The 25935-nt window shown below is 45.1% G+C and overlaps 1 protein-coding gene across 1 annotated transcript in view; it reads left to right on the top strand.

Annotated features, from left to right (window-relative positions):
* The window catches only part of IQSEC2 (IQ motif and Sec7 domain ArfGEF 2), a 208902-nt gene that overhangs the window by 179017 nt on the left and 3950 nt on the right, over positions 1-25935 (top strand). The window contains exons 4-13 of the mRNA XM_087710929.1: positions 350-748; positions 6055-6935; positions 10455-10616; positions 13221-13343; positions 18389-18555; positions 21409-21548; positions 21663-21788; positions 22991-23090; positions 24079-24240; positions 24766-24939. Coding sequence (XP_087567055.1) covers positions 350-748; positions 6055-6935; positions 10455-10616; positions 13221-13343; positions 18389-18555; positions 21409-21548; positions 21663-21788; positions 22991-23090; positions 24079-24240; positions 24766-24939 — 2434 coding nt within the window. The remainder of the gene's footprint in view (positions 1-349; positions 749-6054; positions 6936-10454; positions 10617-13220; positions 13344-18388; positions 18556-21408; positions 21549-21662; positions 21789-22990; positions 23091-24078; positions 24241-24765; positions 24940-25935) is intronic.

Below are 25935 nucleotides of genomic sequence, written 5' to 3' on the forward strand. Positions count from 1 at the left end.
TAGAATAGCGTAATTTTAATTTTGCTAACAATTTGAATGTAGGCCCCTCTTGATCTTGAGGCCCTAGGCTGAAGTCTAGTTAGCCTATAGGGAAATCCGGCCCTGAAAATAGGCTGCTTCAGTTTGAGCTTGCTTCATGTATTTCTTGGGAAGAAATTGACAATATCCTGTGGTTCCTTTTCCTCTGAGAAAACCCAGTGAGATATCTTGCTCAGAACCCACTGTTTATTTTGGGGGGGGGGGGGGTGATTGGCTTGTTCTTAGCTTCATGTTTCGATTTTCCTATTCTCCTCACTCATCGCCCTCTTGTCTTTTCCAAATCCCTCCTCTCTGTTGATACCCATCGCAGGTGGAGATGCTGGAGCGGAAGTATGGGGGCTATTTCTTGAGCCGGCGGGCAGCTCGTACAATTCAAACCGCCTTCCGCCAATACCGCATGAACAAAAAGTTTGAGCGCCTAAGAAGTTCGGCGTCGGAGAGCCGTATGTCGCGGCGCATCATCCTGTCCAACATGCGGATGCAATATTCGTTTGAGGAATATGACAAGGCCCAGAATGCCCCTTACTTTGAAGGTAAACCTGCCTCTCTGGATGAGGGCTCCATGGTTACTGCTCGACCTCACCTCCTGGATCACGGCCTTCCCTACAGCGGCTCATGCCGGACCGGCTTGGATGGCAGCTCCCTGCATTCCTCTTCTGGAGGCTTCTGCAATGACATCACGGAGCTGGAGGATTCCTTCTCCAAGCAGGTAAGGCCCAAACTGCACATTTCTAGGTAGCTTTCCTTGAAATGCTGAAAGAAATCATCTTTGCCCAAATGTGTTCTCCATCTTGATTATATCCTCTGATGCTTCTCAACCCTTCCCAAAACCTCATTGTTTCTCTGCTACCGTATCAAAGTATCTTCTGCTGCCCCCCGAGCAAAGTCAATAGCAATAGCAATAGCAATAATAGCAGCAATAGCAGTAGACTTATATACCGCTTCATAGGCCTTTCAGGCCTCTCTAAGCGGTTTACAGAGAGTCAGCATATTGCCCCCAACAATCTGGGTCCTCATTTTACCCACCTCGGAAGGATGGAAGGCTGAGTCAACCCTGAGCCGGTGAGATTTGAACCGCTGACCTGCTGATCTAGCAGTAGCCTGCAGTGCTGCATTTAACCACTGCGCCACCTTGGCTCTTATCAATGCATAGATGGGGACCTCCTGCCTGTGGGTCTCATTTCTAGCTGGAAGAACCTTCTCCTTATGCTGCATCTAGTCTTTTTTTTCATCTACGTAGAAGAGCGGCAGAGGATTTCATCATAGTCCAGGTTTCCACTTCAAAGTAGGGTCAGTTGAAGCTGGCAGAAGCCAATATTTTCATGGGTCATTCCCTTTAAAGCCCTATATGGCTCAGGAGCAGCGTATTTGCGAGACCGCCTACTGCCACATACCTCCCAACAGCCGATAAGATCCCACAGAGTGCGCCTCCCTTAGGATGCCATCAGCCGGGCAATGTCGGCTGGCGGGCCCCCGGAGGAGGGCCTTCTCTGTGGCTGCTCTGACCCTGTGGAATCAGCTACCCCCAGAGTTCCGGACCTCACCCACCCTCATGGCCTTCAGAAAAGCTGTTAAAACCTGGCTTTTCTGGCAGGCCTGGGGCTGTTGACCTTATTGTTAAGGTCCAGCCCCGATTGAACATATGCGTGCTTGGAATTTTTAAAATTTTTTTAATGTTTTATTTCGCTTTTCTTTTTTTCTTCTTTGTAAGCCGCCCGGAGTCCTCCAGGATTGGGCGGCCTATAAATCTAATAAATACAATACAATTTGTTTTTGCAACTCCACTTCACCCCCCTCCCCTCCCCAGGCAAAGCAGCAAGAATTCATTTCCTTATAACCCTACAGGGCAAGCGAAGGGAAGCTTGTGTCCTCACAAATCTTCTGCCCCTAATCAGGATGAGCCGTTTTAGAAAAGATAATCCCATTTGGGATTGCATTGTAAACTGAAGCATGCTTGATTTTTTGCCTTGATATTACTTGAGTTTTCAGTTGTAGTGGGTTGGTTTTTTTTTTACTTTTGTAAGCCTCTTTCAGAGAAACAAAATGGAAAAAAAAGTTGGAAAACTAATGAGCACAATGCCGAGGCTCCCTGGTTTGTTGGTTGAAATGTTACAATCCTAACGCTTAGCTCTTATTAGCAGCAGGAATAATTGTTTAGTATATACAGAGACAAGCTACGAAAAATGGGTCATGACTTAGCAAATCCCTCGTTGGAATTTCACCTCTCCTCTGAAATCCTATTTTACTGACTCCTCCTAGAAATCACAACTAATTTATACACAGTAGATACTCCACGCCGTATTTCTCTTGTGGCATGCAAAGGTACAGGGATAACCAACCAAGTCAGCATCAAACAATTAACACACTTTGGTATTATTAAAATTATGTTTACAGAACAGTTAATAATCTGAGTTCCTTTTATTACCGTTAGTCTTTGTTTCTGTGGTTTCACCATGTTAGAACCTCTTAGAACCTCTTCATGCTCTGCCCAGGGCTTTTTGTACCATTTTTGGGTTGCAGAAACCCAGATAAACATTAAACAGGGAGGAAGACTCATATCCAGGGGTTGTCTGGGTTTTGCAGCCCAGACAAAGTAGGCTTAATAACTGTGCAAGTGCGTCTAAGGATTCCTTGGTACAGAAAACAGCCTCTTGAGCCTCATTTAAAAAGCATTGTTCTTTAGCCTTGGCAAATAAGTAATACGATAGACAACATTTCTGACAAGACAACAAAGAGATGATGATGGGGCCTGATGTTTCTCCTGCAAAAGGGACTTCTCATATAATGCATAACCACTACTTTATGGTAACCTACTGATCTGGAAACAGTCTCTACTCACTCCAAGTCATAGACTGTTCTCAAGCCTGTAATACTGTATACCAAATAAGTAAGATCAGGTAAATTCAAAGGTGCCCTTTATCTTTCTGAATATCTGAATGGAAAATATTTCCATTCTCACTTCATCTTATTATGCAATGAAACTTAAAAGGGCTCCACATTAGCTTCTTTCTCTTGGGTTCCCATTGAGTTTCACAGACTTACCGTATTTTTCAGAGTATAAGACGCACCGGAGTATAAGACGCACCAAGGTTTTGAAGAGGCAATTTTTTTTTAAAGTAGGTAGGTAGATAGAGGGAGAGAGACAAAGTGAGGGAGAGAGAGAGAAATACAGTAGGTAGGTAGGTAGAGGGAGAGAGAGAGAGAGAGAGAAATACAGTAGGTAGGTAGGGAGAGAGAGAGTAGGTAAGTAGGTAGGTAGATAGAGGGGGAGAGAGAGGGAGAGAGAGAGAAATACAGTAGGTAGGTAGGGAGAGAGAGTAGGTAGGTAGATAGAAGGAGAGAGAGAGAAATACAGTAGGTAGGTAGGGAGAGAGAGTAGGTAGGTAGATAGAGGGAGAGAGAGAGAGAAATACAGTAGGTAGGTAGGGAGAGAGAGTAGGTAGGTAGATAGATAGAGGGAGAGAGAGAGAAATACAGTAGGTAGGTAGTAGGTAGATAGAGGGATAGAGAGAGAGAGAAATACAGTAGGTAGATAGGGAGAGAGAGAGAGAGAGTAGGTAGGTAGGTAGGTAGGTAGAGGGGGAGAGAGAGGGGGAGAGAGAGAGAAATACAGTAGGTAGGTAGGGAAAGAGAGTAGGTAGGTAGGTAGATAGAGGGAGAGGGAGAGAGAGAGAAATACAGTAGGTAGGTAGGGAGAGAGAGTAGGTAGGTAGATGGAGAGAGAGAGAAATACAGTAGGTAGGTAGGGAGAGAGAGTAGGTAGGTAGATGGAGAGAGAGAGAAATACAGTAGGTAGGTAGGTAGATAGAGGGATAGAGAGAGAGAGAAATACAGTAGGTAGGTAGGGAGAGAGAGAGTAGGTAGGTAGGTAGGTAGGTAGGTAGGTAGGTAGAGGGATAGAGAGAGAGAGAAATACAGTAGGTAGGTAGGGAGAAAGAGAGAGAGTAGGTAGGTAGGTAGATGTTTCCAGGTGTATTTATCCATGTGCTGGAGAAGGAAATCGCTGACAACCTGCAGCACCTAAGACTTGTTTCTGTTGGCACAGCATTTGATCAATGTAATTCTTGTCAATCACTCTAACTAAAGAGCTTTCAGAAAGGGAAAAAAAAGTTTTTGCACTCTGCAAACCTCCCCAAAACTGCCCGTTTTTCACGAAAACGGGCCCGTTTTTTTCAAAATAAAAGGCATGAATAGCCTTGGGGGAGGGGCTTGTAGAGTGCTCCTGGGGGTGGGGGTGGGCAAAAACGAGCAAAAACCGGCCCGTTTTCTGTCAAAAAAATTACATGCATAGCCTTATGGAGGCTTATAGAGTGCTGCTGGGGGCTGGGGGGGGGCAAAAACGGCCCATTTTTTGCTCATTTCTGCCCTCCCCAGCCCCCAGGAGCTCTCTGAAAGCCTCCACAAGGGTATGCATGGCCATTTTGGAGAAGGGCACGGGGCTTCGGGAGGCAAAAAAAATGCTGTATTCAATGTATAAGATGCACCCAGATTTTCAGCCTCTTTTTTGAGGAAAAAGGGTGCATCTTATACTCCGAAAAATACAGTAATCACCTAAAGCAGCAGCAATAGTAGAAGTTGCACTGCAGATGACTCCCCCACCAAATAGCATTGAAGGAAATGTCATAAGGCATCCTTGTAAATAGGATAGGTTATAAGAAAACCTTGTATGGAATCCTTTTTTTGTTTTTCCAGTTAATGGAAGAAAAACAATTTTACAGCAGTGCTGAAGGAGCTTAGTGTGAACAAAACATCTTGCCTATAAATCATCCTTTGGATCACTTGTGTTCACAGATTTCAGTTTGGTACATCGATACTATAATGAGCTTGATACTATAACAATTCTGCTTTTCGGATTTGATAACTTACTTTATCTTCTCACTGTTGCAGCACCATATGTTCCATAAAAGATCATTCAAACGGGAGTTCATTAATTAAAATAAGGTGCGGGATTGATTTGATTAGCAGAGGGTGGTTTCCCCCTGTTTCTTTCTCACAATATGCATTGAGCCCTTGTAGTCCGGTTAAGAAGCGCACCTCCAAGTGTTAGTTCTATCTTTAACAGAATCTTGCAAAATCTGAAAGTACATTCCTCCCAGTGATGGGATTCAGCCGGTTCGCACCTATTCGGGAGAACCGGTTGGTAACTTTCTAAGCAGTTCGGAGAACCGGTTGTTTTTTTCCACTCTCCAGGGCTAATCCTGTAAGGAAGGCAGGAAGGAAACATTCTAGTGTTGTTTCTAACCTAATCTTTGTTGACCTGCTTACAGAAATTGCCTCTCCGGTTAACCCATATGACATTGCAACAGCTAAGGCGAAGCGTCCATCAACGCGAGTGATGTTGAGTTGGCCATGCCCACCCAGTCACATGACCACCAAGCCCCACCTACCCTGCTGGTCATTAGGGCAGAGAACCGGTTGTTAAATTATTTGAATCCCACCACTGATTCCTCCCCACCCCCTTGCTTTTTTAGTCAAAAGAAATTAGGGAGGGTGCCTTCTGAGATGTTTGCTATGTCCACATTTCTTCTGCAAACTCAGCTGTGTCTTATCTGACTGTTCTCCAGTCTGTGGCTCTTCCTCCTGTCTCCTAAGAGACAGGAGGATGAGCCTCCTCCTCTCCCCCTGCACCATTATAGTGCCAACGTACTATATAGTACCTGGCTATTACCCGGGGGAGGGCCTTCTCTGTGGCAAGTCCAGCCCTCTGAAATGAACTCCCCGCAGGGATTCGGACCCTCACCTCTCTCCAGGCCTTCCGAAAAGCCGTCAAAACCTGGCTTTGCCGGCAGGCCTGGGGGTGATGAGTTCCCTCCCCTCTTGACATGTATGGTTGTGCGACTGTTGTTTACTTTTATTATTTGTATTTTGTTTTTTTATGTTCCCCTTTTTCCCCCCTTGAATTGTTCGCCGCCCTGAGTCCTCCCGGAGAAGGGCGGCATACAAATAATAAAATTCTATTCTATTCTATTCAAAGAGAATCTGCCCTGGCTGACCTCCTTCTCTGCTTCTCCACAGGTGAAGTCTTTGGCGGAATCGATTGATGAAGCCTTAAACTGCCACCCACTTGGCCAGGAGGGAGGACCTGTTGGCCCCACTTTGGAAAAAAGTGAATCCAAGGAGCAGCAGGGTGACAGTGCTGCCACTTCATTCAGTGATGTCACACTCTATCTGGACGAAGGCGCTCCCACGTCACCCCTCTCTCTGGAGTGCCCCCCCAGCACTGAGCCCCCAGAGCCTGCTCCGGGAGTGCCCCTCCCACCACCCCCACGGCCGGAGTACTGGGGGGCGCCCCAGCGGGAGGACAGCCGGGAGAATGGGGGCGGGAGCCGGCGCAGCACACCTTGCCTGGAATGCCGGGACTACCGCCTTCGGGGCGCTCACTTGCCCTTGCTCACAATTGAGCCTCCCAGTGACAGCTCAGTGGATCTGAGCGACCGTTCTGATCGGGGTTCAGTCAATCGGGGGCTCATGTATGAGCAAGATGGCTGCAGCCCCCATGGCACCCTCAAACATCCTGGAGGGCCTGCACGCTCCCCACACCCACACCGTCATTATCACCCTGAGAAAAGCCAGCCTCCTCCACCTTTGCCCATCCCACCCCCTCAGGCCCCAAGTCGCCTCCCTCCGCCTCCTCCGCCGGACAACTCCGATGGCGACAACGACAGCCTCAACAGCACCACCAACTCCAACGAGACCATCAACTGCAGCTCAGGATCCTCCTCACGGGACAGCCTGCGCGACCCACCTCCACCTGCCCCAGCCACCGCCACCACTGTTGGGGGCCCCTGCAAGCAGACCTACCAGCGGGAGACGCGGCACAGCTGGGATTCTCCTGCCTTCAACAACGACGTGGTGCAGCGCCGCCAGTACCGCATCGGCCTCAACCTTTTCAACAAGTATGACTAGTGTGGTCAGAGCGCCATGGGGGGGGGGGGGACAGTGGATTAAGCATGTTCAGCAGAAGGCTGGGTTAGGATCCAGGGCTGGCCTGGCTTTACAGGCCTGATCCAGTTGGATTTAGCATGGGAGCGGGGGTGATTGTTAGGGAGCCGAGGTGGCGCAGTGGTTAGAGTGCAGCACTGCAGGCTACTTCAGCTGACTGCAGTTCGGCTGTTCAAATCTCACTGGCTCAAGGTTGACTCAGCCTTCCATCCTTCCGAGGTGGGTAAAATGAGGACCCGGATTGTTGTTGGGGGCAACATGCTGACTCTGTAAACCGCTTAGAGAGGGCTGAAAGCCCTATGAAGCGGTATATAAGTCTAACTGCTATTGCTATTGATTGTGAGTGATTTCTTGACTTGAGAACAGAGGTGCTGGGTCAGCTTTGAATGTTTTTCCCCTTTTTTTTTTCTACTTACATCTCTCATCTTTTCTCTGAGGGCTCCAAGCGACATGCTGCATATATGGCTAATTTCATCTCCTGTGGCCAGTCAGCTCAAGGGTCAAGGGGAGACTTGAATTTGGATCTCCCTGATGCAAACCCAGTCTTTATCTCCAAGGATGCATTGGATATATCCCCATGTCCAACTGCCTTATAGAATCGCTATGGCATTCTCTTTGGAGAAAGGCCATTTGACCGAGGTCCTTCCGCCTATTGTAACTTCCAAACCGCTCTCCAAAATATAGGCAATATGGGGAAGAATCTGTACTTTCTACAGTCTGGATCACCAATGGAGTGTTTGAGTAGCGCACAAAGAGCAGATTTTAGTGGTCTGGGCATCTTCTGGATGAAATACGGCCTACAAGAAATAAACAGGTCATATTATAGAATAACGTCTGCTGGTAAAATTGGGATATTTTATGACAGTCCTTGAAAACACGGTGCCCACAGTATATGTTGGGCAAGAATTTTTATTCTTCACACATTCAGCCTTCTGTTTCTGAAGGGTTTCCTAGAGTCACCCAGTAGACAATCTGAAGGAGGGTTATTTTAGCCACTGGATTTTAATTTTAATTGAAATTCTGCTTTCCCAAAATCTGATTCGCTTTCCTTCTAACATAGTTGTGAGTTAGCTTCTCTCGTCCCCAAAGTTTGTAACATGAGATCTTAATCCTAAATAGAGTATATAGTTCCTCTTTACCCATTTCTACTGCTGCCTTTTGCTACCTTAATAAAAATAAATAACACGGGTTGTGCCCCTGTGCCCGATGTACCTAACTTAAGCAAGTGATTTTTTTCCAGCCTGATGGTGTGAAATAAACGATGATGGGAGAGTTTTATTTTTTTTAAAGGACAGGATCATTGCCAGTCTGAAGGTGGAGGTCTCACCTAATACCTTTCTGTGCCCCTTTGACTTGGCTTTTTTTCCAACCTCTCAATTTGGGCGGTTGCTCCCTATGGTGTCTTATCAGGTCTTTAGGTCAAAGCAAAAGAGATGGCGGAAGGCTTCGGTTTCTAGCTTCCTCTGGTTCTTAAAGCTTTAATTGCTCCTGAGCCAGACAGCATCTTTTTCACTGGCAGGAAGCAGGCTCTTGTGGGGGGGGGGGGGGGGGGGGGGGGGGCTGGGAAGCAGCCGTCACATCATATTAACCAGCTGGGATCATGACTCACGTTGAAGCCTGGGGCATTGTGCCAGGGTAGGAGATCTCTGTGCCCTTCCTCCTGGAGGCGATCCTTGAGCATTTATTTCTGTGTGCCTCCTTCAATCTGGCAAATTGAGGAATTAGTCTGGTCCATGATAGGGCCGTTTGGTACCAAAGGCAGGAAAACCAAACCTCCCCAAGACTTATACGCAGATTAATAGATGTGGACAACACTCTTTGGGGAAGTTCTCTGCTCTCAAACCCGCAATCATGAGCACAAATCTTAAGCTCACTGCCTCCTGTTGCTACCTCTTTCAGCTCAGAGAATTATGTTCCCTGTTTTGGAGTTGGAAGGTTTAACAGCATTGAGTTGGACATGCAATCCCTAGAACACCTTTTAATTCAATGCCTCATTTTTGTCCCTTAATATATTGCGTTCTGGGCAATCGGATAAAGAATCTGATAAGATACGGCTTGGTGACGCTTGACTGCTTTCCACTTATTTTCTTGTGGATCCAGAAATTCCTTGCCTGCCCCTGCCCCCCAACCCCCCAAATCCCCTCTTTTCAAGCATTGTTTTGGAGAAACAGAGAATGAAAAGGGTGTTGCCTGACACCTTGTGGCTGTAAAGGAGCTAGGTGTAGGAGGCAGAATTCACTTCCGGAAGAATAGACTTTAAAAAGATGTTGAATATTTCTGCCCCTTTCAGTGGTCCTCATCAGCTAAGTTACTGAGGATTCCAGATATCAGATCAACGTTTTTGCTAAAGCAAGGATGAACAACTTGCCCCCCACCCCCCAAAAAATCAATTTTTCCAAGCCTCCCCTCTCCTTTTCTATAGGATCACACTGTGAATATTCAGTGGCAAAAATATGACAAAAAGACTTCTAGTCTTTCCTTCCTTACTATTTAAATCTTTAGAAAAGCAATCTCTCACCCCAAGTGGAAAAGGTTTTTTTTTTTAAAGAATGGCCCTACTTTCTCAAGTGACATCATTAATTATACTAAAATAATATCATCACCCTATCTATCTAGCTCAGTGTTTCTCAACCTTGGCAACTTGAAGATGTCTGGACTTCAACTTCAACTCCAGCATTCGCTGGCTGGGGAATTCTGGGAGTTGAAGTCCAGACATCTTCAAGTTGCCAAGGTTGAGAAACACTGATCTAGCTATTTGAGCAGTCCATTTATTTGGAATATTAACATTCTTCTCTTTGGCCCAAGTCAGTGGAGGCAACTTGGTGACCTCCATATATTCTGGATTTTAGATCCCATATTCTCCAACCAGATGGCTAGTAGCAGCATCTGGAAGAGAGTAGGTGTAAATGGTATGACTTATTCTCAGCTTATCTGCACCTTCTTCTCAGCTCTTAGTTATACCTTGTGTAAGTAAGCACATCTGAGGCTCATCAGTCTGTGGCCAACTATGCCAATCAAACCTCATATGTCAGCTTTGATGGGCCTTTCTGCTTTGTTGCTGCTTTAAAGGAGGAATATCTGATTCTACATTATCACATTTTAAATCTAGTTCAGCCTTGGATCCGATAATGTGACTGATGGAATTCAGGGAAGGGATGAAAATGAATGAAAACCCATTCTACAATGTTTAGCAAACTGCAATAAATATAACTAAACATTGCATAACTAAGGGCACTTCCATTAGCTTTCTTTTGTGAAAAAATGACACAAGCTAGATCAGGTTGGGCATTCAGGACACTTTCATAATGAATATCTAGAATTTTAATGTACAGAAGAGACAAAGTTAGAGTGCTTTTTTGGAAACAGAAGCTTATTTGGAAAAGAGTCAGTGTTTCTTGTCTAATAAAAGAGGTAGGAGACGAAAACGATTTCAGGCAAGCATGAATACAGGCTTCTTCTCATCCCATTGGCAGGAAACCAGAAAAGGGGATCCAGTATTTAATCGAGAGAGGCTTCTTGTCGGATACGCCAGTGGGCGTGGCCCGGTTTATCCTGGAGCGGAAGGGGCTAAGCCGGCAGATGATTGGAGAATTTCTTGGCAACCGGCAGAAACAATTCAACCGAGATGTACTCGAGTAAGGAGATCTATACATTTTTCCTTCCCATTGTCATAATTTTGCCTTTTGCAGTCCAACCTATCCCTAAGCCAGTGGTGGGTTTCAAAAATTGTTCGAACCTACTCTGTGGGTGTGGCCTCCTTTGTGGGAGTGGCTTGTCATCCATGTGACCGGATGGGAGTGGCTTGCCGCCCATGTGACCGGATATGAAGATGCCGACGACACTTGTCAGAACCACCTTAAATGACCTCACACACAGCACTGGCCTGCATAAGAATATGATGTAAACTTGTTTTTTAAAAGGCATCTTTGGTTTGCGTTAAAACAACTTCAACACACGCCATGTTCTGATTGCACCACAAACGCAGTAGTCATCCTTACCTTTCACAGAGGCCCTCAGTTTTATAAATAGGAGCATGATAGTGTAGAATAATCATATCCAAGGACCAGTGGTGGGTTTCAAAAATTTTTGGAACCTCTTCTGTAGGTGTGGCCTGGTTTCCGGGTCCACTGGTGGAACCTCTTCTAACCGGTTCGGTAGATTTGACGAACCGGTTCTACCGAATAGGTACGAACTGGTAGGAACCCACCTCTGATCCTATCTCTAAGCCTTATGTAAAGCTATAACTTGCTTCTTTTTAACGTTTATAGGAGAATGCAAAGAGTGGACATGTGTTCTATTATTTATATGCTCTGTTCATTGGATTTATGTTGTAACTTTCCTCTAGGAGTCCATGGTGGTTTATTTGGGATTCTCACCTTATTTTTATCTCCACAAAACAGCTCCCCAAGGTGACTCAAAGCCATTCAGTGACCTCCGGGATTGAGTGGGAGCCCAGACCTGGGAATTCCTGGATTAAAAAGATGAATTACTAGAGAGTAACCTTCTAATTCAGATCTTACCTTAGAGAAGCTCCAGTATTTATTCAGCTTCACCCACCATATAGTATGGAGTTCATAGTAGTAATTCATGTTACAGGTTTGTGAAAAATATTGAGGAGATACATGGGTTAATACATTGGATTAAATCAAGACACGGTTTCTTTCATTTTAGCTTTGCACAGCATGTGATTGTGGCTTTTTAGCCATGGATACTGGTTCAGCATTATGAATGAACAAACTTTTTGACTTATTTGTCAGCCAAATTACAGCTAAAATCCAGCCATGTCCTGTCTTTTGAATATTTAGAAGAAATACTATATAAATAAAATACGTTGCACTATTGAAGATGAGAGAACATTTGTAGAACATGACTTTAGATTAGATTAAAAACTGACCTTTAGAAAAGAAAGACATATTACTGATTCTTAGATATTTTTAGAAGATGTCTGTTTTGAAGAGAGAAACGAACAAATTTTTACAAGAAAGCAACCATTCAAACATCATCAAAGAAGTCTGAATTCCTACTGTACTGACAAGTGATCTTGCTTGGGGGGGGGGGCATTGCGGGATTTCTCTTTCTAAAAGGCTCAGCTACTAATTTGGGATGTAGTGCATTTTGTGCTGAGAAAAAAATAGTTAAATAAAGTGATCCGCTATTTTCTTTCTTACATCCGCTCTTAAAAATTGTGACGGATTTTCTGAGAGTTCCTCCAAATTAGGCCTTGCTGTTTATGTGAGCGTTTTAAAGGAAGGATACGGGCTTGGAATCTCCCCGTGGAGATTCGGACCCTCACCACCCTTCAGGCTTTCCGCAAAGCCGTCAAGACCTGGCTGTTCCGGCAGGCCTGGGGCTGAAGAGTTTCCAGTCCCACTCGAATTTGTTGTGACTGTTGAGGAGTTTTTTAATCTGTTTTTTGTATTTTGCTGTTGCCTTGTTTGTCTTTTTGTATTGCCCCCTTTCCCTATCGGTTTGTTAGCCGCCCTGAGTCCCTTTGGGAATAGGGCGGCATACAAGTTTAATAAAACTGAAACTGAAACTGCTTGGAAATGAAGATGGACAGAGGAAGGAGTATTCTTATTATACATTTGTGTTTGTGTGTGCCTTCAAATCATTCAAATCACCAATTACCTCCACTAGACCGATTAGATCCCACAGATTAGGCCTCCTCCGAATTCCATCCGCCGGCCAGTGTCGACTGGCGACTACCCGGAGGAGAGCCTTCTCTGTGGCTGCTCCGACCCTCTGGAACGAGCTCCCCGTGGAGATTCGAACCCTCACCACCCTCCAGGCCTTCCGCAAAGCCGTTAAAACCTGGCTGTTCCGACAGGCCTGGGGCTAAAGAGCTGTTGCCCCCGTCTCGAATGGTATGACTGTTGTGTGTTTTTAAATTATGTATTGTTATGTTTCGTCTTTCATTTTCTGTCTGTACCCCCCTTCGCTGATTTGAATTGTGAGCCGCCCTGAGTCCCCTTCGGGGGAAAAGGGCAGCATATAAATATAATAAATGAATTAAATGAATGAATTGTAGACACCGCCTGGACAAGCCCCTACAGTTTTCTTGGCAAGGTGTTTTTTGGAAGTAGTGTTCCATTGCCTCCTTCCTAAGGCTGAGAGAGTGACTAACTCAAGGTTATTTGTGTCTCAGGCGGGATAAGAGCTGACAGTCTCCTGGTGCTCCACCTTATTCATACTGAACCAATATGTCTCTTTTCCTTTCCTGTGTTTTTTTGCTTTCGTAGTTGTGTTGTAGATGAGATGGACTTCTCCAGCATGGACCTGGATGATGCCCTGAGAAAGTTCCAGTCACACATTCGGGTGCAAGGGGAGGCCCAGAAAGTGGAACGTCTCATCGAGGCCTTCAGGTACGTTGAAGGTGGAACTATTTCCCTGTGGCACGACAAAACTGCGGTCCACTAAAGCGCGCCCGATTAAAGCGCGTCGCTGACGTCATCAGCAGCGCGACAACAACGACCGCGGAGAAAAAATGGCGCTTTAAAAAGCGCTTTTAAAGCAAGCCGATTCACGTTAAGGTAAGGGTTAGGGTTAGGGTTAGGGTTAGGTTAAGGGTTAGGGTTAGGTTAAGCGTTAGGGTTAGGTTTAGGGTTAGGTTAAGCGTTAGGGTTAGGGTTAGGGTTAGGTTAAGCGTTAGGGTTAGGTTTAGCGTTACGTTAACGGTTAGGTTTAGGGTTAGGTTAAGGGTTAGGTTTAGGGTTAGGTTTGGGGGGGTTAGGTTTAGGTTTACGCGTTAATTTTAGCTTTACCGCTCACAGCGTGCTTTTTTCGTCGCGCTGTGATGACGTCAGGTAGGCGGTTTCGTCGAGCGCGCTTTAGGCGACCGCGGTTTTGTGGTGGAACCCTATTTCCTCATAGTTTCCTTTATAGCATTTGGAAGTATGGGAGGAGAGACTAGTTTACAAAACAGACAACAGGAAATAAAAAACATATAGCTCTGTCCCAGAATCCCTGTGAACTTGTATTACCCACTTCCATGGTGGACAGCAGCGCCTGAAACAACTCATATCCTCAAGATAGCACACGTGAGGGTAGCATCACGTAAATGCCATGATTATGTGTCCCAACATCTGATGCAACTACCTAATTTATATTACTTGCATAATATCAGCATGTATGTTTGGTTATTTGTCCTACCTAGCAAACATTCATGATGCTGAGCCGAGGTGATGCAGTGGTTAGGGTGCAGTACTGCAGGCCACTTCAGCTGACTGTTATCTGCAGTTCAGCGGTTCAAATCTCACCGGCTCAGGGTTGACTCAGCCTTCCATCCTTCCGAGGTGGCTGAAATGAGGACCCAGACTGTGGGGAAAATATGCTGACTCTGTAAACCACTTAGAGAGGGCTGAAAGCCCTATGAAGCAGTATATAAGTCTAACTGCTATTGCTATTGCTATGCTGGATATGATTAGTGTAATTCCAATACCTTGGATAAAATTTCGTTCTTCAACTATGATTCCTGTAGGATTTCCTGTTGAAGTTATACTAGCCTGTTGGTATATTCTGCTAATTGGTTCTCTGCAATATCAGGCTGGCTAAAGATGATGGTTTGCTAATGAAAGGGAATATTTCCGTATCGATTCTTGTAGCATAGGTTTTAGAGAGGGTAAAACACTGGAGCAAGTCTCCTAGGTGTGCAGTGTATAAAACGTATTGCAGTGTGTCTAATCTGCCTGCCTGCCTGTGTCCACTGGCATCAGTCTCATCCACTCAGTCCATTCACCAGAGTAGAATGGGAATGTATAAGCCTGACAAAGCCATCCTCTCCCACACTGAAAAGATGCACACATTAAAAGAAAATGCAGTCTTTTTTCCATTGTAGAGAAAGACAATGCACCACAGGCCCTTGTGTGGTAAGAGTTCCAGCCATTCATCTTGAACAAGTGAAGTAATTTGTCAGGCTTAAGGTGCAAAGGGTAGTCTTTTAAGAACACCATAGCACGCTTTATTTCTTTTGCTACCACCAGCTGCACTTTTATGAAATAATTGCAGGACTGGAAAACTTACTTTAAGAAGCAGAGATCAAGAGAGACAGCCAGAGTAAAGAGGTGTAGTTCACATGGGGAAGAATGTTCAGAAATGGAGCTTAATTCCCTAAATACTGCTGATAGCCTTGCCAATGTGAGCTTCCTATCTATGGACCAGTCCCTCCCTCCTCATTAAGAGCCAAGGTGGCGCAGTGGTTAAATGCAGCACTGCAGGCTACTGCTAGATCAGCAGGTCAGCGGTTCAAATCTCACCGGCTCAGGGTTGACTCAGCCTTCCATCCTTCCGAGGTGGGTAAAATGAGGACCCAGATTGTTGGGGGCAATATGCTGACTCTCTGTAAACCGCTTAGAGAGGCCTGAAAGGCCTATGAAGCGGTATATAAGTCTACTGCTATTGCTATTGCTATTACTATTTGTCTTAATTGCCTTGCGTTCATAGTTAGTGAAACACCTTCACAAAATCTAGCCCAGTGTTTCTCAACCTTGGCAACTTGAAGATGTCCGGACTTCAACTCCCAGAATTCCCCAGCCAGCGAATGCTGGCTGGGGAATTCTGGGAGTTGAAGTCCGGACATCTTCAAGTTGCCAAGGTTGAGAAACACTGACCTGGAGAATTCTGGGAGTTGAAGTCCGGACATCTTCAAGTTGCCAAGGTTGAGAAACACTGACCTGGAGAATTCTGGGAGTTGAAGTCCGGACATCTTCAAGTTGCCAAGGTTGAGAAACACTGATCTAGCCTAAATTTTCAATATTACTAGGATTTCCTCCTTCAGTGGAAAATATGAAGTCAGGTTTTGGAGTGACTCTGGAATTCCTGGTTAAGTTAAATCAAACTGAGCTTTGCTGCAGATGTAAAAGTACAATCTCTTACAGGTCTATTGTTAGTAATCTCCATTTTCCTTGATCTCATCGATAGTCAGTATTCATTACTAACTAATGGTTGCATGGTTTACAACCATGTGATGTTTCATCATTGGAACTCTGACATTAAAGTAGGTAGGAGGGAACAATTATATGTGGAAGAATGTTCTTTAGCAATAGCAGTTAGGAATAGCAGTTAGACTTATATACTGCTTCATAGGGCTTTCAGCCCTCTCTAAGCGGTTTACAGAGTCAGCATATCGCCCCCAACAACAATCCGGGTCCTCATTTCACCCACCTCGGAAGGACGGAAGGCTGAGTCAACCTTGAGCCGGTGAGATTTGAACAGCCAAACTGCAGAACTGCAGTCAGCTGAAGTAGCCTGCAGTGCTGCATTTTACCACTGCGCCACCTCGGCTCTATCTTTAAATGCTTCAAGGTTGGCCATTGAAGACTTTAAACTAAAAGGTGATTTTGATTCTATACATAGTACGAGACACATAAGTATAAATACATATACATTGTTCAGACATTATAATTCTAAACCATTATAATTCTAATTCATAATTAAGAGAAAGATATGGTTTGGTATGATATCTGAATTCACAAACCGTATCTCAAAAGAAGTATCGCTGCAGAGTTTATAGTAGTTTCATTAGCTGCCCGGAGTCCTTCGGGATTGGGCGGCCTATAAATTTATTAAATACTTAAATACATAATTAGGGCAATACTTAAGAGCCAAGGTGGCGCAGTGGTTAAATGCAGCACTGCAGGCTACTGCTAGATCAGCAGGTCAGCGGTTCAAATCTCACCGGCTCAGGGTTGACTCAGCCTTCCATCCTTCCGAGGTGGGTAAAATGAGGACCCAGATTGTTGGGGGCAATATGCTGACTCTCTGTAAACCGCTTAGAGAGGCCTGAAAGGCCTATGAAGCGGTATATAAGTCTACTGCTATTGCTATTGCTATAATACTGTCCCAATTGAAGAGTAAGCCTGATAAATATCCATATTTGGAGGTATGACTTCGCCCATCCATCAAATCGGCTAGAAGGAATCGTTTCATTGGACATTAGGAATCTTTTTTCCTATAGCGTGATATGATATAGTTTGGTTTTGTTTTGCTTGCATAAGCATTGCGGAATTCTCTAAAACATAAGTAGGCAAATCATCAAAGATAATTTATCAAATTATCAAAGCAAACAGTTATTTAATTCATTAAGGAAAATCTCAGGCAATTTAAAGACTGAATAAGATCCAGTTTCATTTGTTATATTTTTGTTCCTGTTCATTTTTAGCCTTCTTTTTAAAGTGCCTCCTTATACAACGGGAAGAGTATAAAAATGCATTATATGGAATTGGAACTGATGTATAATAAGGCTATTAGTGGGGAGTTCAACATTTTATTTATTGTAAAATGGGGAAAATAATTTAGAATTTTCCTCAGTAAAATATTTCCTTCCATCGATGTCCTGCATTTTGGTCCAAGTGAGTCCAGGAAAAAAAAAAGACTTTTTAGTTTATAGATACAAAAATACTCATTTTTCCATTTACTCCTGTTGTTCGGAGGGAGATCCATGGCTTCAATATTGACATAATGTATTCTGAATATTAAGCAAGTCTGTCAACTAAACAAAGACTTAGATTAATCCAGGAATAAGCCACTCAGAGTTTCCCCGAAATGTGAGATGGGTGGCATATACATTTAATAAATAAATTACCAATTGATATTTGAATACAACGATGCATGAATCAGTTCGTAAGGCTGTATTAATCAGATTAATCCAAAGATTCATGATCTAAACATTCAGCCAATTAACATTACAGAGATGGATTTTGTATGGTAAAACTAAATAGGTTAATATGCCCATATCTTTATATATTACCTGCAAATTGATGGCTAAAAGATTTATTTACAGCAGTGGTGGTCAACCTGGTCCCTACCGCCCACTTGTGGGCGTTCCAGCTTTCATGGGGGGCGGTAGGGGTTTTGTCCGAAATTGAAGCACTTTCTTTTTTTAAATTTAATTGACTCCCCTACTTTATAAATCACCATTACGGTGGAACTGGGTGGGCGGTTAGAAAATTTTACTACTAACAGAGATACAAAAGTGGGCGGTAGGTATAAAAAGGTTGATTACCCCTGATTTAGAGGTTCAGCTAATATCTCACCAATATATATTTTTTCATGCTGGCTATATGTCTTGAGCCCAATGTACAGTTCATGAGAACTGAGAAGTGTGTTATTTGTTTCCTTCTGAATTGTTTGCCCCTTTATAGCAATATAGCAATAGCAGTTAGACTTATATACCGCTTCATAGGGCTTTCAGCCCTCTCTAAGCGGTTTACAGAGTCAGCATATCGCCCCCCACAGCCTGGGTCCTCATTTCACCCACCTCGGAAGGATGGAAGGCTGAGTCAACCCTGAGCCGGTGAGATTAGAACCGCCGAACTTCAGATAACAGTCAGCTGAAGTGGCCTGCAGTACTGCACCCTAACCACTGCGCCACCTCGGCTCTTTGTCGTAACCTCAACCCTGTTTCTTCCAGCCAGCGCTACTGTGTATGCAATGCCCCATTGGTGCGCCAGTTTCGGAACCCTGACACCATCTTCATCTTGGCTTTTGCCATCATCCTTCTCAACACGGACATGTACAGCCCCAGCGTCAAAGCAGAGAGGAAGATGAAGCTGGATGACTTCATCAAAAACCTACGAGGTAAGCAAGAATCCTCTTTTTTTTAAAAAAGAGCCTCTGGAACTCCCAACATCTTTGGCGCTGTTGCTTCTTTGTTTTTCTTTCAATTCCTACGTGGCATATATGTCATTCGCTGCTCTCTTCAGGCACTATTTATATGTAGTTCAGGCTGCCCCTGAAGAGTGTTCAACTACAGTTGGTCCAGAATGCAGCCGCGCTGGCGATATGGGGTGTATCTAGATACACCCATGTTACACCTATCCTCCACGAGCTGCACTGGCTCCCCATTGTTCTCCGGACGCGCTTCAAGGTGCTAGTCGTTACTTTTATAGCCCTACATGGTTTAGGACCTGGCTACCTGAGAGACCGCCTCCTGCCACTTACCTCCCAACGACCAACAAGATCGCACATGTTGGGCCTCTTCCGGGTGCCATCAACCGGGCAATGCTGGCTGGCAGCCCCCCGGGGGAGGGCCTTCTCTGTTGCTGCGCCAGCCCTGTGGAACGATCTTCCCGTAGAGATCTAGACTCTTACCACTCTCCCGGCCTTCCGTAAAGCCGTCAAGACCTGGCTGTTCCGGCAGGCCTGGGGCTGTTGATGGATATCCAGCCCCGCTTAGATGGAATGGATGAGGTGGAATTTTAATATTTGTATTTTAAATTTTAAATGTTTCTTTTGTCTTGCTGTGAGCCACCCAGAGTCCCAAGGGAGTGGGCGGCATACAAAGTTTATTAAACTATAAACTATAAACTAGTTCTGTGGGAGCTCAGAAAATTGTAAACTGATTAAATGCAGCATTCATTCCACCAGTCAGTAAATGCACCATTCAGAAAGTTTTTAGTTTTCTTTTCTTTAGAAGTGACTCAATATTTATATTTATTTATTTATTTTAATTTGTCAACAAGTACAAGGAAACAAGTAGGAAAAACACATGAAAAAATGGCAGAGCTTCTCCAGAGCTGGCTGGAGAATTCTGGGAGTTGAAGTCCACAAGTCTTAAAGTTGCCAAGTTTGGGAACCACTGGTGTAAACGGATGTAAGCTATTCCGAGAGAAGCTGTCTCTTGCAATTGACTGATGGTGATTTTGTCAATGCCAATGATGTTCAAGAGTTAACTGCTGCCAGAAGAGCACACAGACTGGCTATAAACAACACCATGTGAAGGTAGCAGCAGTGGTGCATTGGAATGTCTCCAAGGAATACCACTTTGCCTGCGAGCGAAAACCATAAAATAGTGAAAATAATAGAAAATGAAGAAGCTAAAGTACTCTGGGACTTTAGAATTCAAACAGACAGGCCCCTGCCTCATAACACCCCAGACTTAACGTTGATAAGAAAGACAAAAAAAAGAATAGATAGTGGATGTGGCAGTAGCCGAAGAATAGGAGAAGGAACTGGTGAAAAAAAAATCACAAAAAACCTGCAAATAGATATAGAACAAAGAAAGCAAAGAAAGAATCAATAGTCAATGGGGGCCTTGGGTGTAATTCCTGAAATTTATCTTAGGCTCTTTGATGGAGTATATATTCTCACAGTTCCCAATATGGGAATTATACTAGCTTGTCAGGGCTGTTGTAGGCTTTGAAAATGATATGTGGATTTATCTGAACAGTTTTTGTGTGGTGAGAGAACATCTTTTTTGTCAATTTAAGGTGCCACTGGGCCAGTGGTGGGTTTCAAAAATTGTTCGAACCTACTCTGTGGGTGTGGCCTCCTTTGTGGGAGTGGCTTGCTGCCCATGTGACCGGATGGGAGTGGCTTGCCGCCCATGTGACCAGATATGAAGATGCTGACGACACTTGTCAGAACCACCTTAAATTACCTCACACACAGCACTGGCATGCATAAGAATATGATGTAAAGTTGTTTTTTAAAAGGCATCTTTGGTTTGCGTTAAAACAACTTCAACACATGCAATGTTCTGATTGCACCACAAACGCAGTAGTCATCCTTACCTTCCACAGAGGCACTGAGTTTTATAAATAGGAGCATGATAGTGTAGAATAATCATATCCAAGGACCAGTGGTGGGTTTCAAAAAAATTTGGAACCTCTTCTGTAGGTGTGGCCTGCTTTCCGGGTCCACTGGTGGAGCCTCTTCTAACCGGTTCGGTAGATTTGATGAACCGGTTCTACCAAATAGGTGCGAACTGGTAGGAACCCACCTCTGCACTGGGCAGGGTTGAGGTAAATGATATAAAACCGACACTTATTGCACTGGTCCCTCATTTTCATTTTCTTTGTGGCAATTGTTGCTCCCCTTCCCTTTTCCCCCCGCTCCCTCCCCAGTGATATGCTGCCCAGAACCTGTGAGATAACTCTTGCCAGGAATCTGAATGAATTTATTGCAAAACTCATTTTTTTAAGTTTGGTGAGGCATAAGGCTGTGACTGGCTTACAAGGCCTAAAACTTACTATATGTGTGGTTACGGTATTATTAATCCAGTGGTGGGATTCAAATAATTTAATAACCGGTTCTCTGCCCTAATGACCATCTGGGTTGGTGGGGCTCGGTGGTCATGTGACTGGGTGGGCGTGGCCAACCCAACGTCACTCACAGAGATGGGCGCTTTGCCCTAGCTGTTACAATGTAATAAGGGTTAACCGGAGAGGCAGTTTCTGTAAGCAGGTCAATAAAGATTAGGCTAGAAACACCAGAATGTTTCCTTCCTGCCTTCCTTACAGGATTAGCCCTGTAAAGTGGGAAAAAACAAAAGGAGATTTCTTCCAACAATCGATTCTCTGAACTGCTTAGAAAGTTACCAACCGGTTCTCCCGAATAGGTGCGAACCGGCTGAATCCCACCACTGTATTAGTCAGACTAAATGTGGCCTATTTGTTCTCTGTTGACTCCCCCTCTTGGTTTCTTTGCCAGGGGTTGATAATGGGGAGGACATCCCCCGTGACCTCTTAGTAGGGATTTACCAGCGGATTCAGAGTCGAGAACTGCGCACCAACGATGATCACGTTTCTCAGGTCCAGGCCGTCGAGCGCATGATTGTGGGCAAAAAGCCGGTGAGTGGAAGCTGTCTTCAAGGGGGCGCTTGACTGTGGTTTGCAAAGAGAGCCTTCCCAATCACTTATTTTCCAGATCTGCTCCCAGCATGTTCTTCCTCTCTATCCCACCAGGTTCTCTCTCTGCCCCATAGGCGCCTGGTGTGCTGTTGCCAGCTGTATGAGGTCCCCGACCCCAACCGGCCCCAGAGGCTTGGCCTGCACCAGAGGGAAGTCTTCCTCTTCAATGACCTCTTAGTGGTGAGAGAACTCAGCTTCTTTGGGGAGAGAGAGAGAGTTGGGAATGTTTCCATCTTCTCATGCAAAACCTCTGAAATGCCCACGTGATGAAAGGCTTGGAAGAAGATGGGCATCGTCGAGAAGCAAAGGGGCCTAGAAAAGGCTCTGTTTCTATCAAGTAGGGCCAATTTGCTGGCTTGCCACATCCTGGGTCTCTTTTTCTGTTTTGCCTTCCGAGTTAAGCCAACGTCACAGGGGAGGTACGGAGAGTATTTCAATGCTGGAGATAGATTGATGGATTAGCATGAATGGAAATAGGCTTTCTGGTAAAACTGCATCCTGGGAAGGAAAGGGACCCTTTGAGGAGGAAAAAATAAATATATAAAATGAAACTTTTTAAAAAATCACACCCCTTTGATTGGTAGTACCGTCATTAAGAGCCAAGGTGGCGCAGTGGTTAGGGTGCAGTATTGCAGGCCACTTCAGCTGACTGTTATCTGCAGTTCAGCGGTTCTAATCTCACTGGCTCAAGGTTGACTCAGCCTTCCAGCCTTCCGATGTGGGTAAAATGAGGACCCGGATTGTTGGGGGCAATATGCTGACTCTGTAAACCGCTTAGAGAGGGCTGAAAGCCCTATGAAGCGGTATATAAGTCTAACTGCTATTGCTATTGCTATTCCATCTTTCCGAGGTGGGTGAAATGAGGACCCAGACTGTGGGGGCGATATGCTGGCTCTGTAAACCGCTTAGAGAGGGCTGAAAGCCCTATGAAGCGGTATATAAGTCTAACTGCTATTGCTATAGTGTTGTGAAATTATTATTTTAAAAAATAAGAATTTAAAAGCTAGAATTTCAAGGCTGTGCCTGAGAGAGATATCAACGAGAGCTTCCACCATGGAGCAACATCCCATTTTCCTGTAAAAATGTGTGATGAATTAGACCCTCATTTGGTATAGTTTATGACTAATGTGAGATGGAAATACTGGACTGACTAATGTGACACTTTAAAAAAAGAAAAGTTGCTGGAGTCAATTGTGCCCAGCCACATGAAAGGAGATTCCATTGTACTTTAGTATTACATAAACGTATATGCTGTACATGTTATTTTTTTCAATGTGCCCTAGATTAGAAAATGAAGCGTGGTGGTTGACTCATGGTTCTCTTTCCTACCTATTGATCCTCTTTTCCCCCCTCCTCAACCCTTTGTGGCCAATGATGTTTAGGTGACAAAGATTTTCCAGAAGAAGAAGATCCTTGTGACTTACAGTTTCCGCCAAAGCTTCCCACTTGTTGAGATGCAGCTACAACTCTTTCAGAATTCCTGTGAGTGTCCCTGCCTGAATTCCCAGCAGAGAGGCCTTCTAGTCATCTCTCTATGGCAGTGTTTCCCAACCTTGGCAACTTGAAGATGTCCGGACTTCAACTCCCAGAATTCCCCAGCCAGCGAATGCTGGCTGGGGAATCTCTGGGAGTTGAAGTCCGGACATCTTCAAGTTGCCAAGGTTGGGAAACACTGCTCTATGGGGCTCAGACTCCATGATACATTACTATCTGCTCCAATTATAATCCTCCTCCTTCTCCCCGTCATGATCCTTAAAGTCCCCTTTAAAGAAGACCTGTTAGCCCTTCAGTGCCTACTACAGCAACAACAGATTCATTGGATCCCCTACTTACCCAGAATTTCTTGCCCTGGGCTTTCCAGAGAATGTCACCCAAACTAGCCTGATATTCTCCAGCTGGGGGAGGCACTGGGTTTATCTTCCCTGCTGTGAGCCAGATTCTGGAGAGCCTTTGTTCTTTGACCCGTTAGATCACACAGGGTCGGCCTCCTCCGCGTTCCGTCCACCAGCCAATGCCACCTGGCTACCACCCGGGGGAGGGCCTTCTCTGTAGCTGCTCTGGCCCTTTGGAATGAACTCCCCGCGGAGATTCGAACCCTCACCTCTCTCCAGGCCTTCTGGAAAGCCGTCAAAACCTGGCTGTGCCGGCAGGCCTGGGGTTGATGAGTTCCCCTCCCCTCTCGACTTGTATGGCTGTATGACTCTTGTGTATTTTAATTAAGTGTATTGTGTTTATGTCCCCTTTCCCCCTTTTTGAGTTGTTCGCCGCCCTGAGTCCCTCCCGGAGAAGGGCGGCATACAAATAAACTAAATCTTAATCTTGATGGAAGGATAATTCTTTGCTTAATTATCCTTCATTCTTGGGCTGGCCTTCAGGAATAACCCATCCCTCTGGCCCCATTTCGTGATTGCCGTCCTTTGTCTTGCAATGGGCTCATCGTCACCCAGCATCTGAACTTTCTTCCCACCAGATTACCAGTATGGGATTAAACTACTCTCAGCTGTCCCCGGTGGGGAACGAAAAGTCCTGATCATCTTCAATGCCCCCAGCCTGCAGGATCGACTGCGTTTCACAAGTGATCTGCGGGAATCCATCGCCGAAGTGCAAGAGATGGAGAAATACCGTGTGGAATGTGAGTGAGGAACTGCGGTGGCCCAGATTGTTATTGCCAGGGATACCTTTGAAAATGGGCACGTGCTTGAAAGCTTAGAAGTGAGGTGGGAATATTGCAAAGGCTCCCTATAAGAAGAAGTCACTGCCCTGATATTTCACAAATATTCATGGTACTTCTCTACTGTAGTCTTTGGACTGCATCACTATTAATCAGAAAGGGGGCCGTTCTGTCATTCAAGACTGAGGCACCATCCTAGGAACTGCAATAGAGCCGAGGTGGCGCAGTGGTTAAGTGCAGCACTGCAGGCTACTTCAGCTGACTGCAGTTCTGCAGTTTGGCTGTTCAAATCTCACCGGCTCAGGGTTGACTCAGCCTTCCATCCTTCCGAGGTGGGTGAAATGAGGACCCGGATTGTGGGGGCGATATGCTGACTCTGTAAACCGCTTAGAGAGGGCTGAAAGCCCTATGAAGCGGTATATAAGTCTAACTGCTACTGCTATTGCTAAATAACCCGTCTGCTTCTGTCTTATTTTTCCATCACAGCGGAGCTTGAGAAGCAGAAAGGAGTAATGCGCCCCAACGCCTCTCCCGCTTCCGGGCCCAAGGACACCGTGAACGGGACCCTGACCCGGAGCAGCCTAGAAGACGCCTATACGATGGGAGAGGGCCTGAAGAGAAGTGCCCTCAACAGTTCCCTGCGTGACCTCTCTGATGCTGGTGAGGGACAGGGGTTCAGGACTCTAGGTTCTCCCTATGGCTCTCGGAGAAGAGACCGTGGGAGGCTCAGGGCTGGGATGAAGACCAGGAAAGAGCCAGAATTTCTCCACTTATGCTGAGGAGAACCTATCACCAGATTCCACGGAACGAATGTAGCAGATGACATCATCCGTGTCCTTGGAGGCCTCTCTAGAAATGCAGGTGGAAATGCTTAGTTGGCCCTTCTGGTATCCAGGTTCTGGGTTCCAGAATTTGAGCCCATACGTGCATTTGTCAGAACCTTCCGGGACAATTCCTAGACTGTCTTCCTTCAGGTTTTAGATTGAGTGCGGACAACTGTTTTGGGGAAGCCAAGGGCCACAGTGAGCAGATCTATGGCTCTTGGCTAAATCAACAGACTTGAGATTTCTTTTTTTGATTTTTTTTTCCGGGATTGGCAGAGGGGGATTTAAAGGTGTTCTTAATGTTTTAACACTATAAAAAAAGCCTCTTTTGTAGCTAACTATGAATATACGTACGCTACCTCAAAATGGTGTGTTATTTGTGCCACCAGGTTTTGGTAGCAGCTGTGGGTTTTTGTGGGATCCTGGCTGTTGATTGGCCGCCTTGTTGTTTACTTCAGATGCTCTCTTTGTGAACAAGAGAAATCCCTGCAAGTAAAAAAAAGAAAAAAATAGGGAGAAATTCAGACTGAACCTTTCTCCCTTGGCTTCCTAGGTTTCTACTTGCAGGAAGATTTTGCATGAGGGGAGTTTTGCAAGATGGAGCACCCATCACCACCTTTAAGCTGGAGCAAGGCAGCCAAGGAAAAGGTTTTAGCACTTGAATTTGTTAAAACTGGCTCTCTTAAAAAAAAAAACCCAGCTCCATTCAAACTTTTAACTTAATTCCATCCCAGAAATCAGTTTATCCCCAAAACATAATTGTTGTGGCTCCCTCTCCTGGTTTTTTTTTTAAAAAAAACATCCTTTATGCCTGGAAAAAGGTTTCCACCAT

Source organism: Thamnophis sirtalis, unplaced genomic scaffold, assembly GCF_051295495.1.
Source record: "Thamnophis sirtalis isolate CommonGarterSnake01/CBP01778 unplaced genomic scaffold, rThaSir2_p1.2 scaffold_3, whole genome shotgun sequence".
Lineage (NCBI taxonomy): Eukaryota > Metazoa > Chordata > Lepidosauria > Squamata > Natricidae > Thamnophis > Thamnophis sirtalis.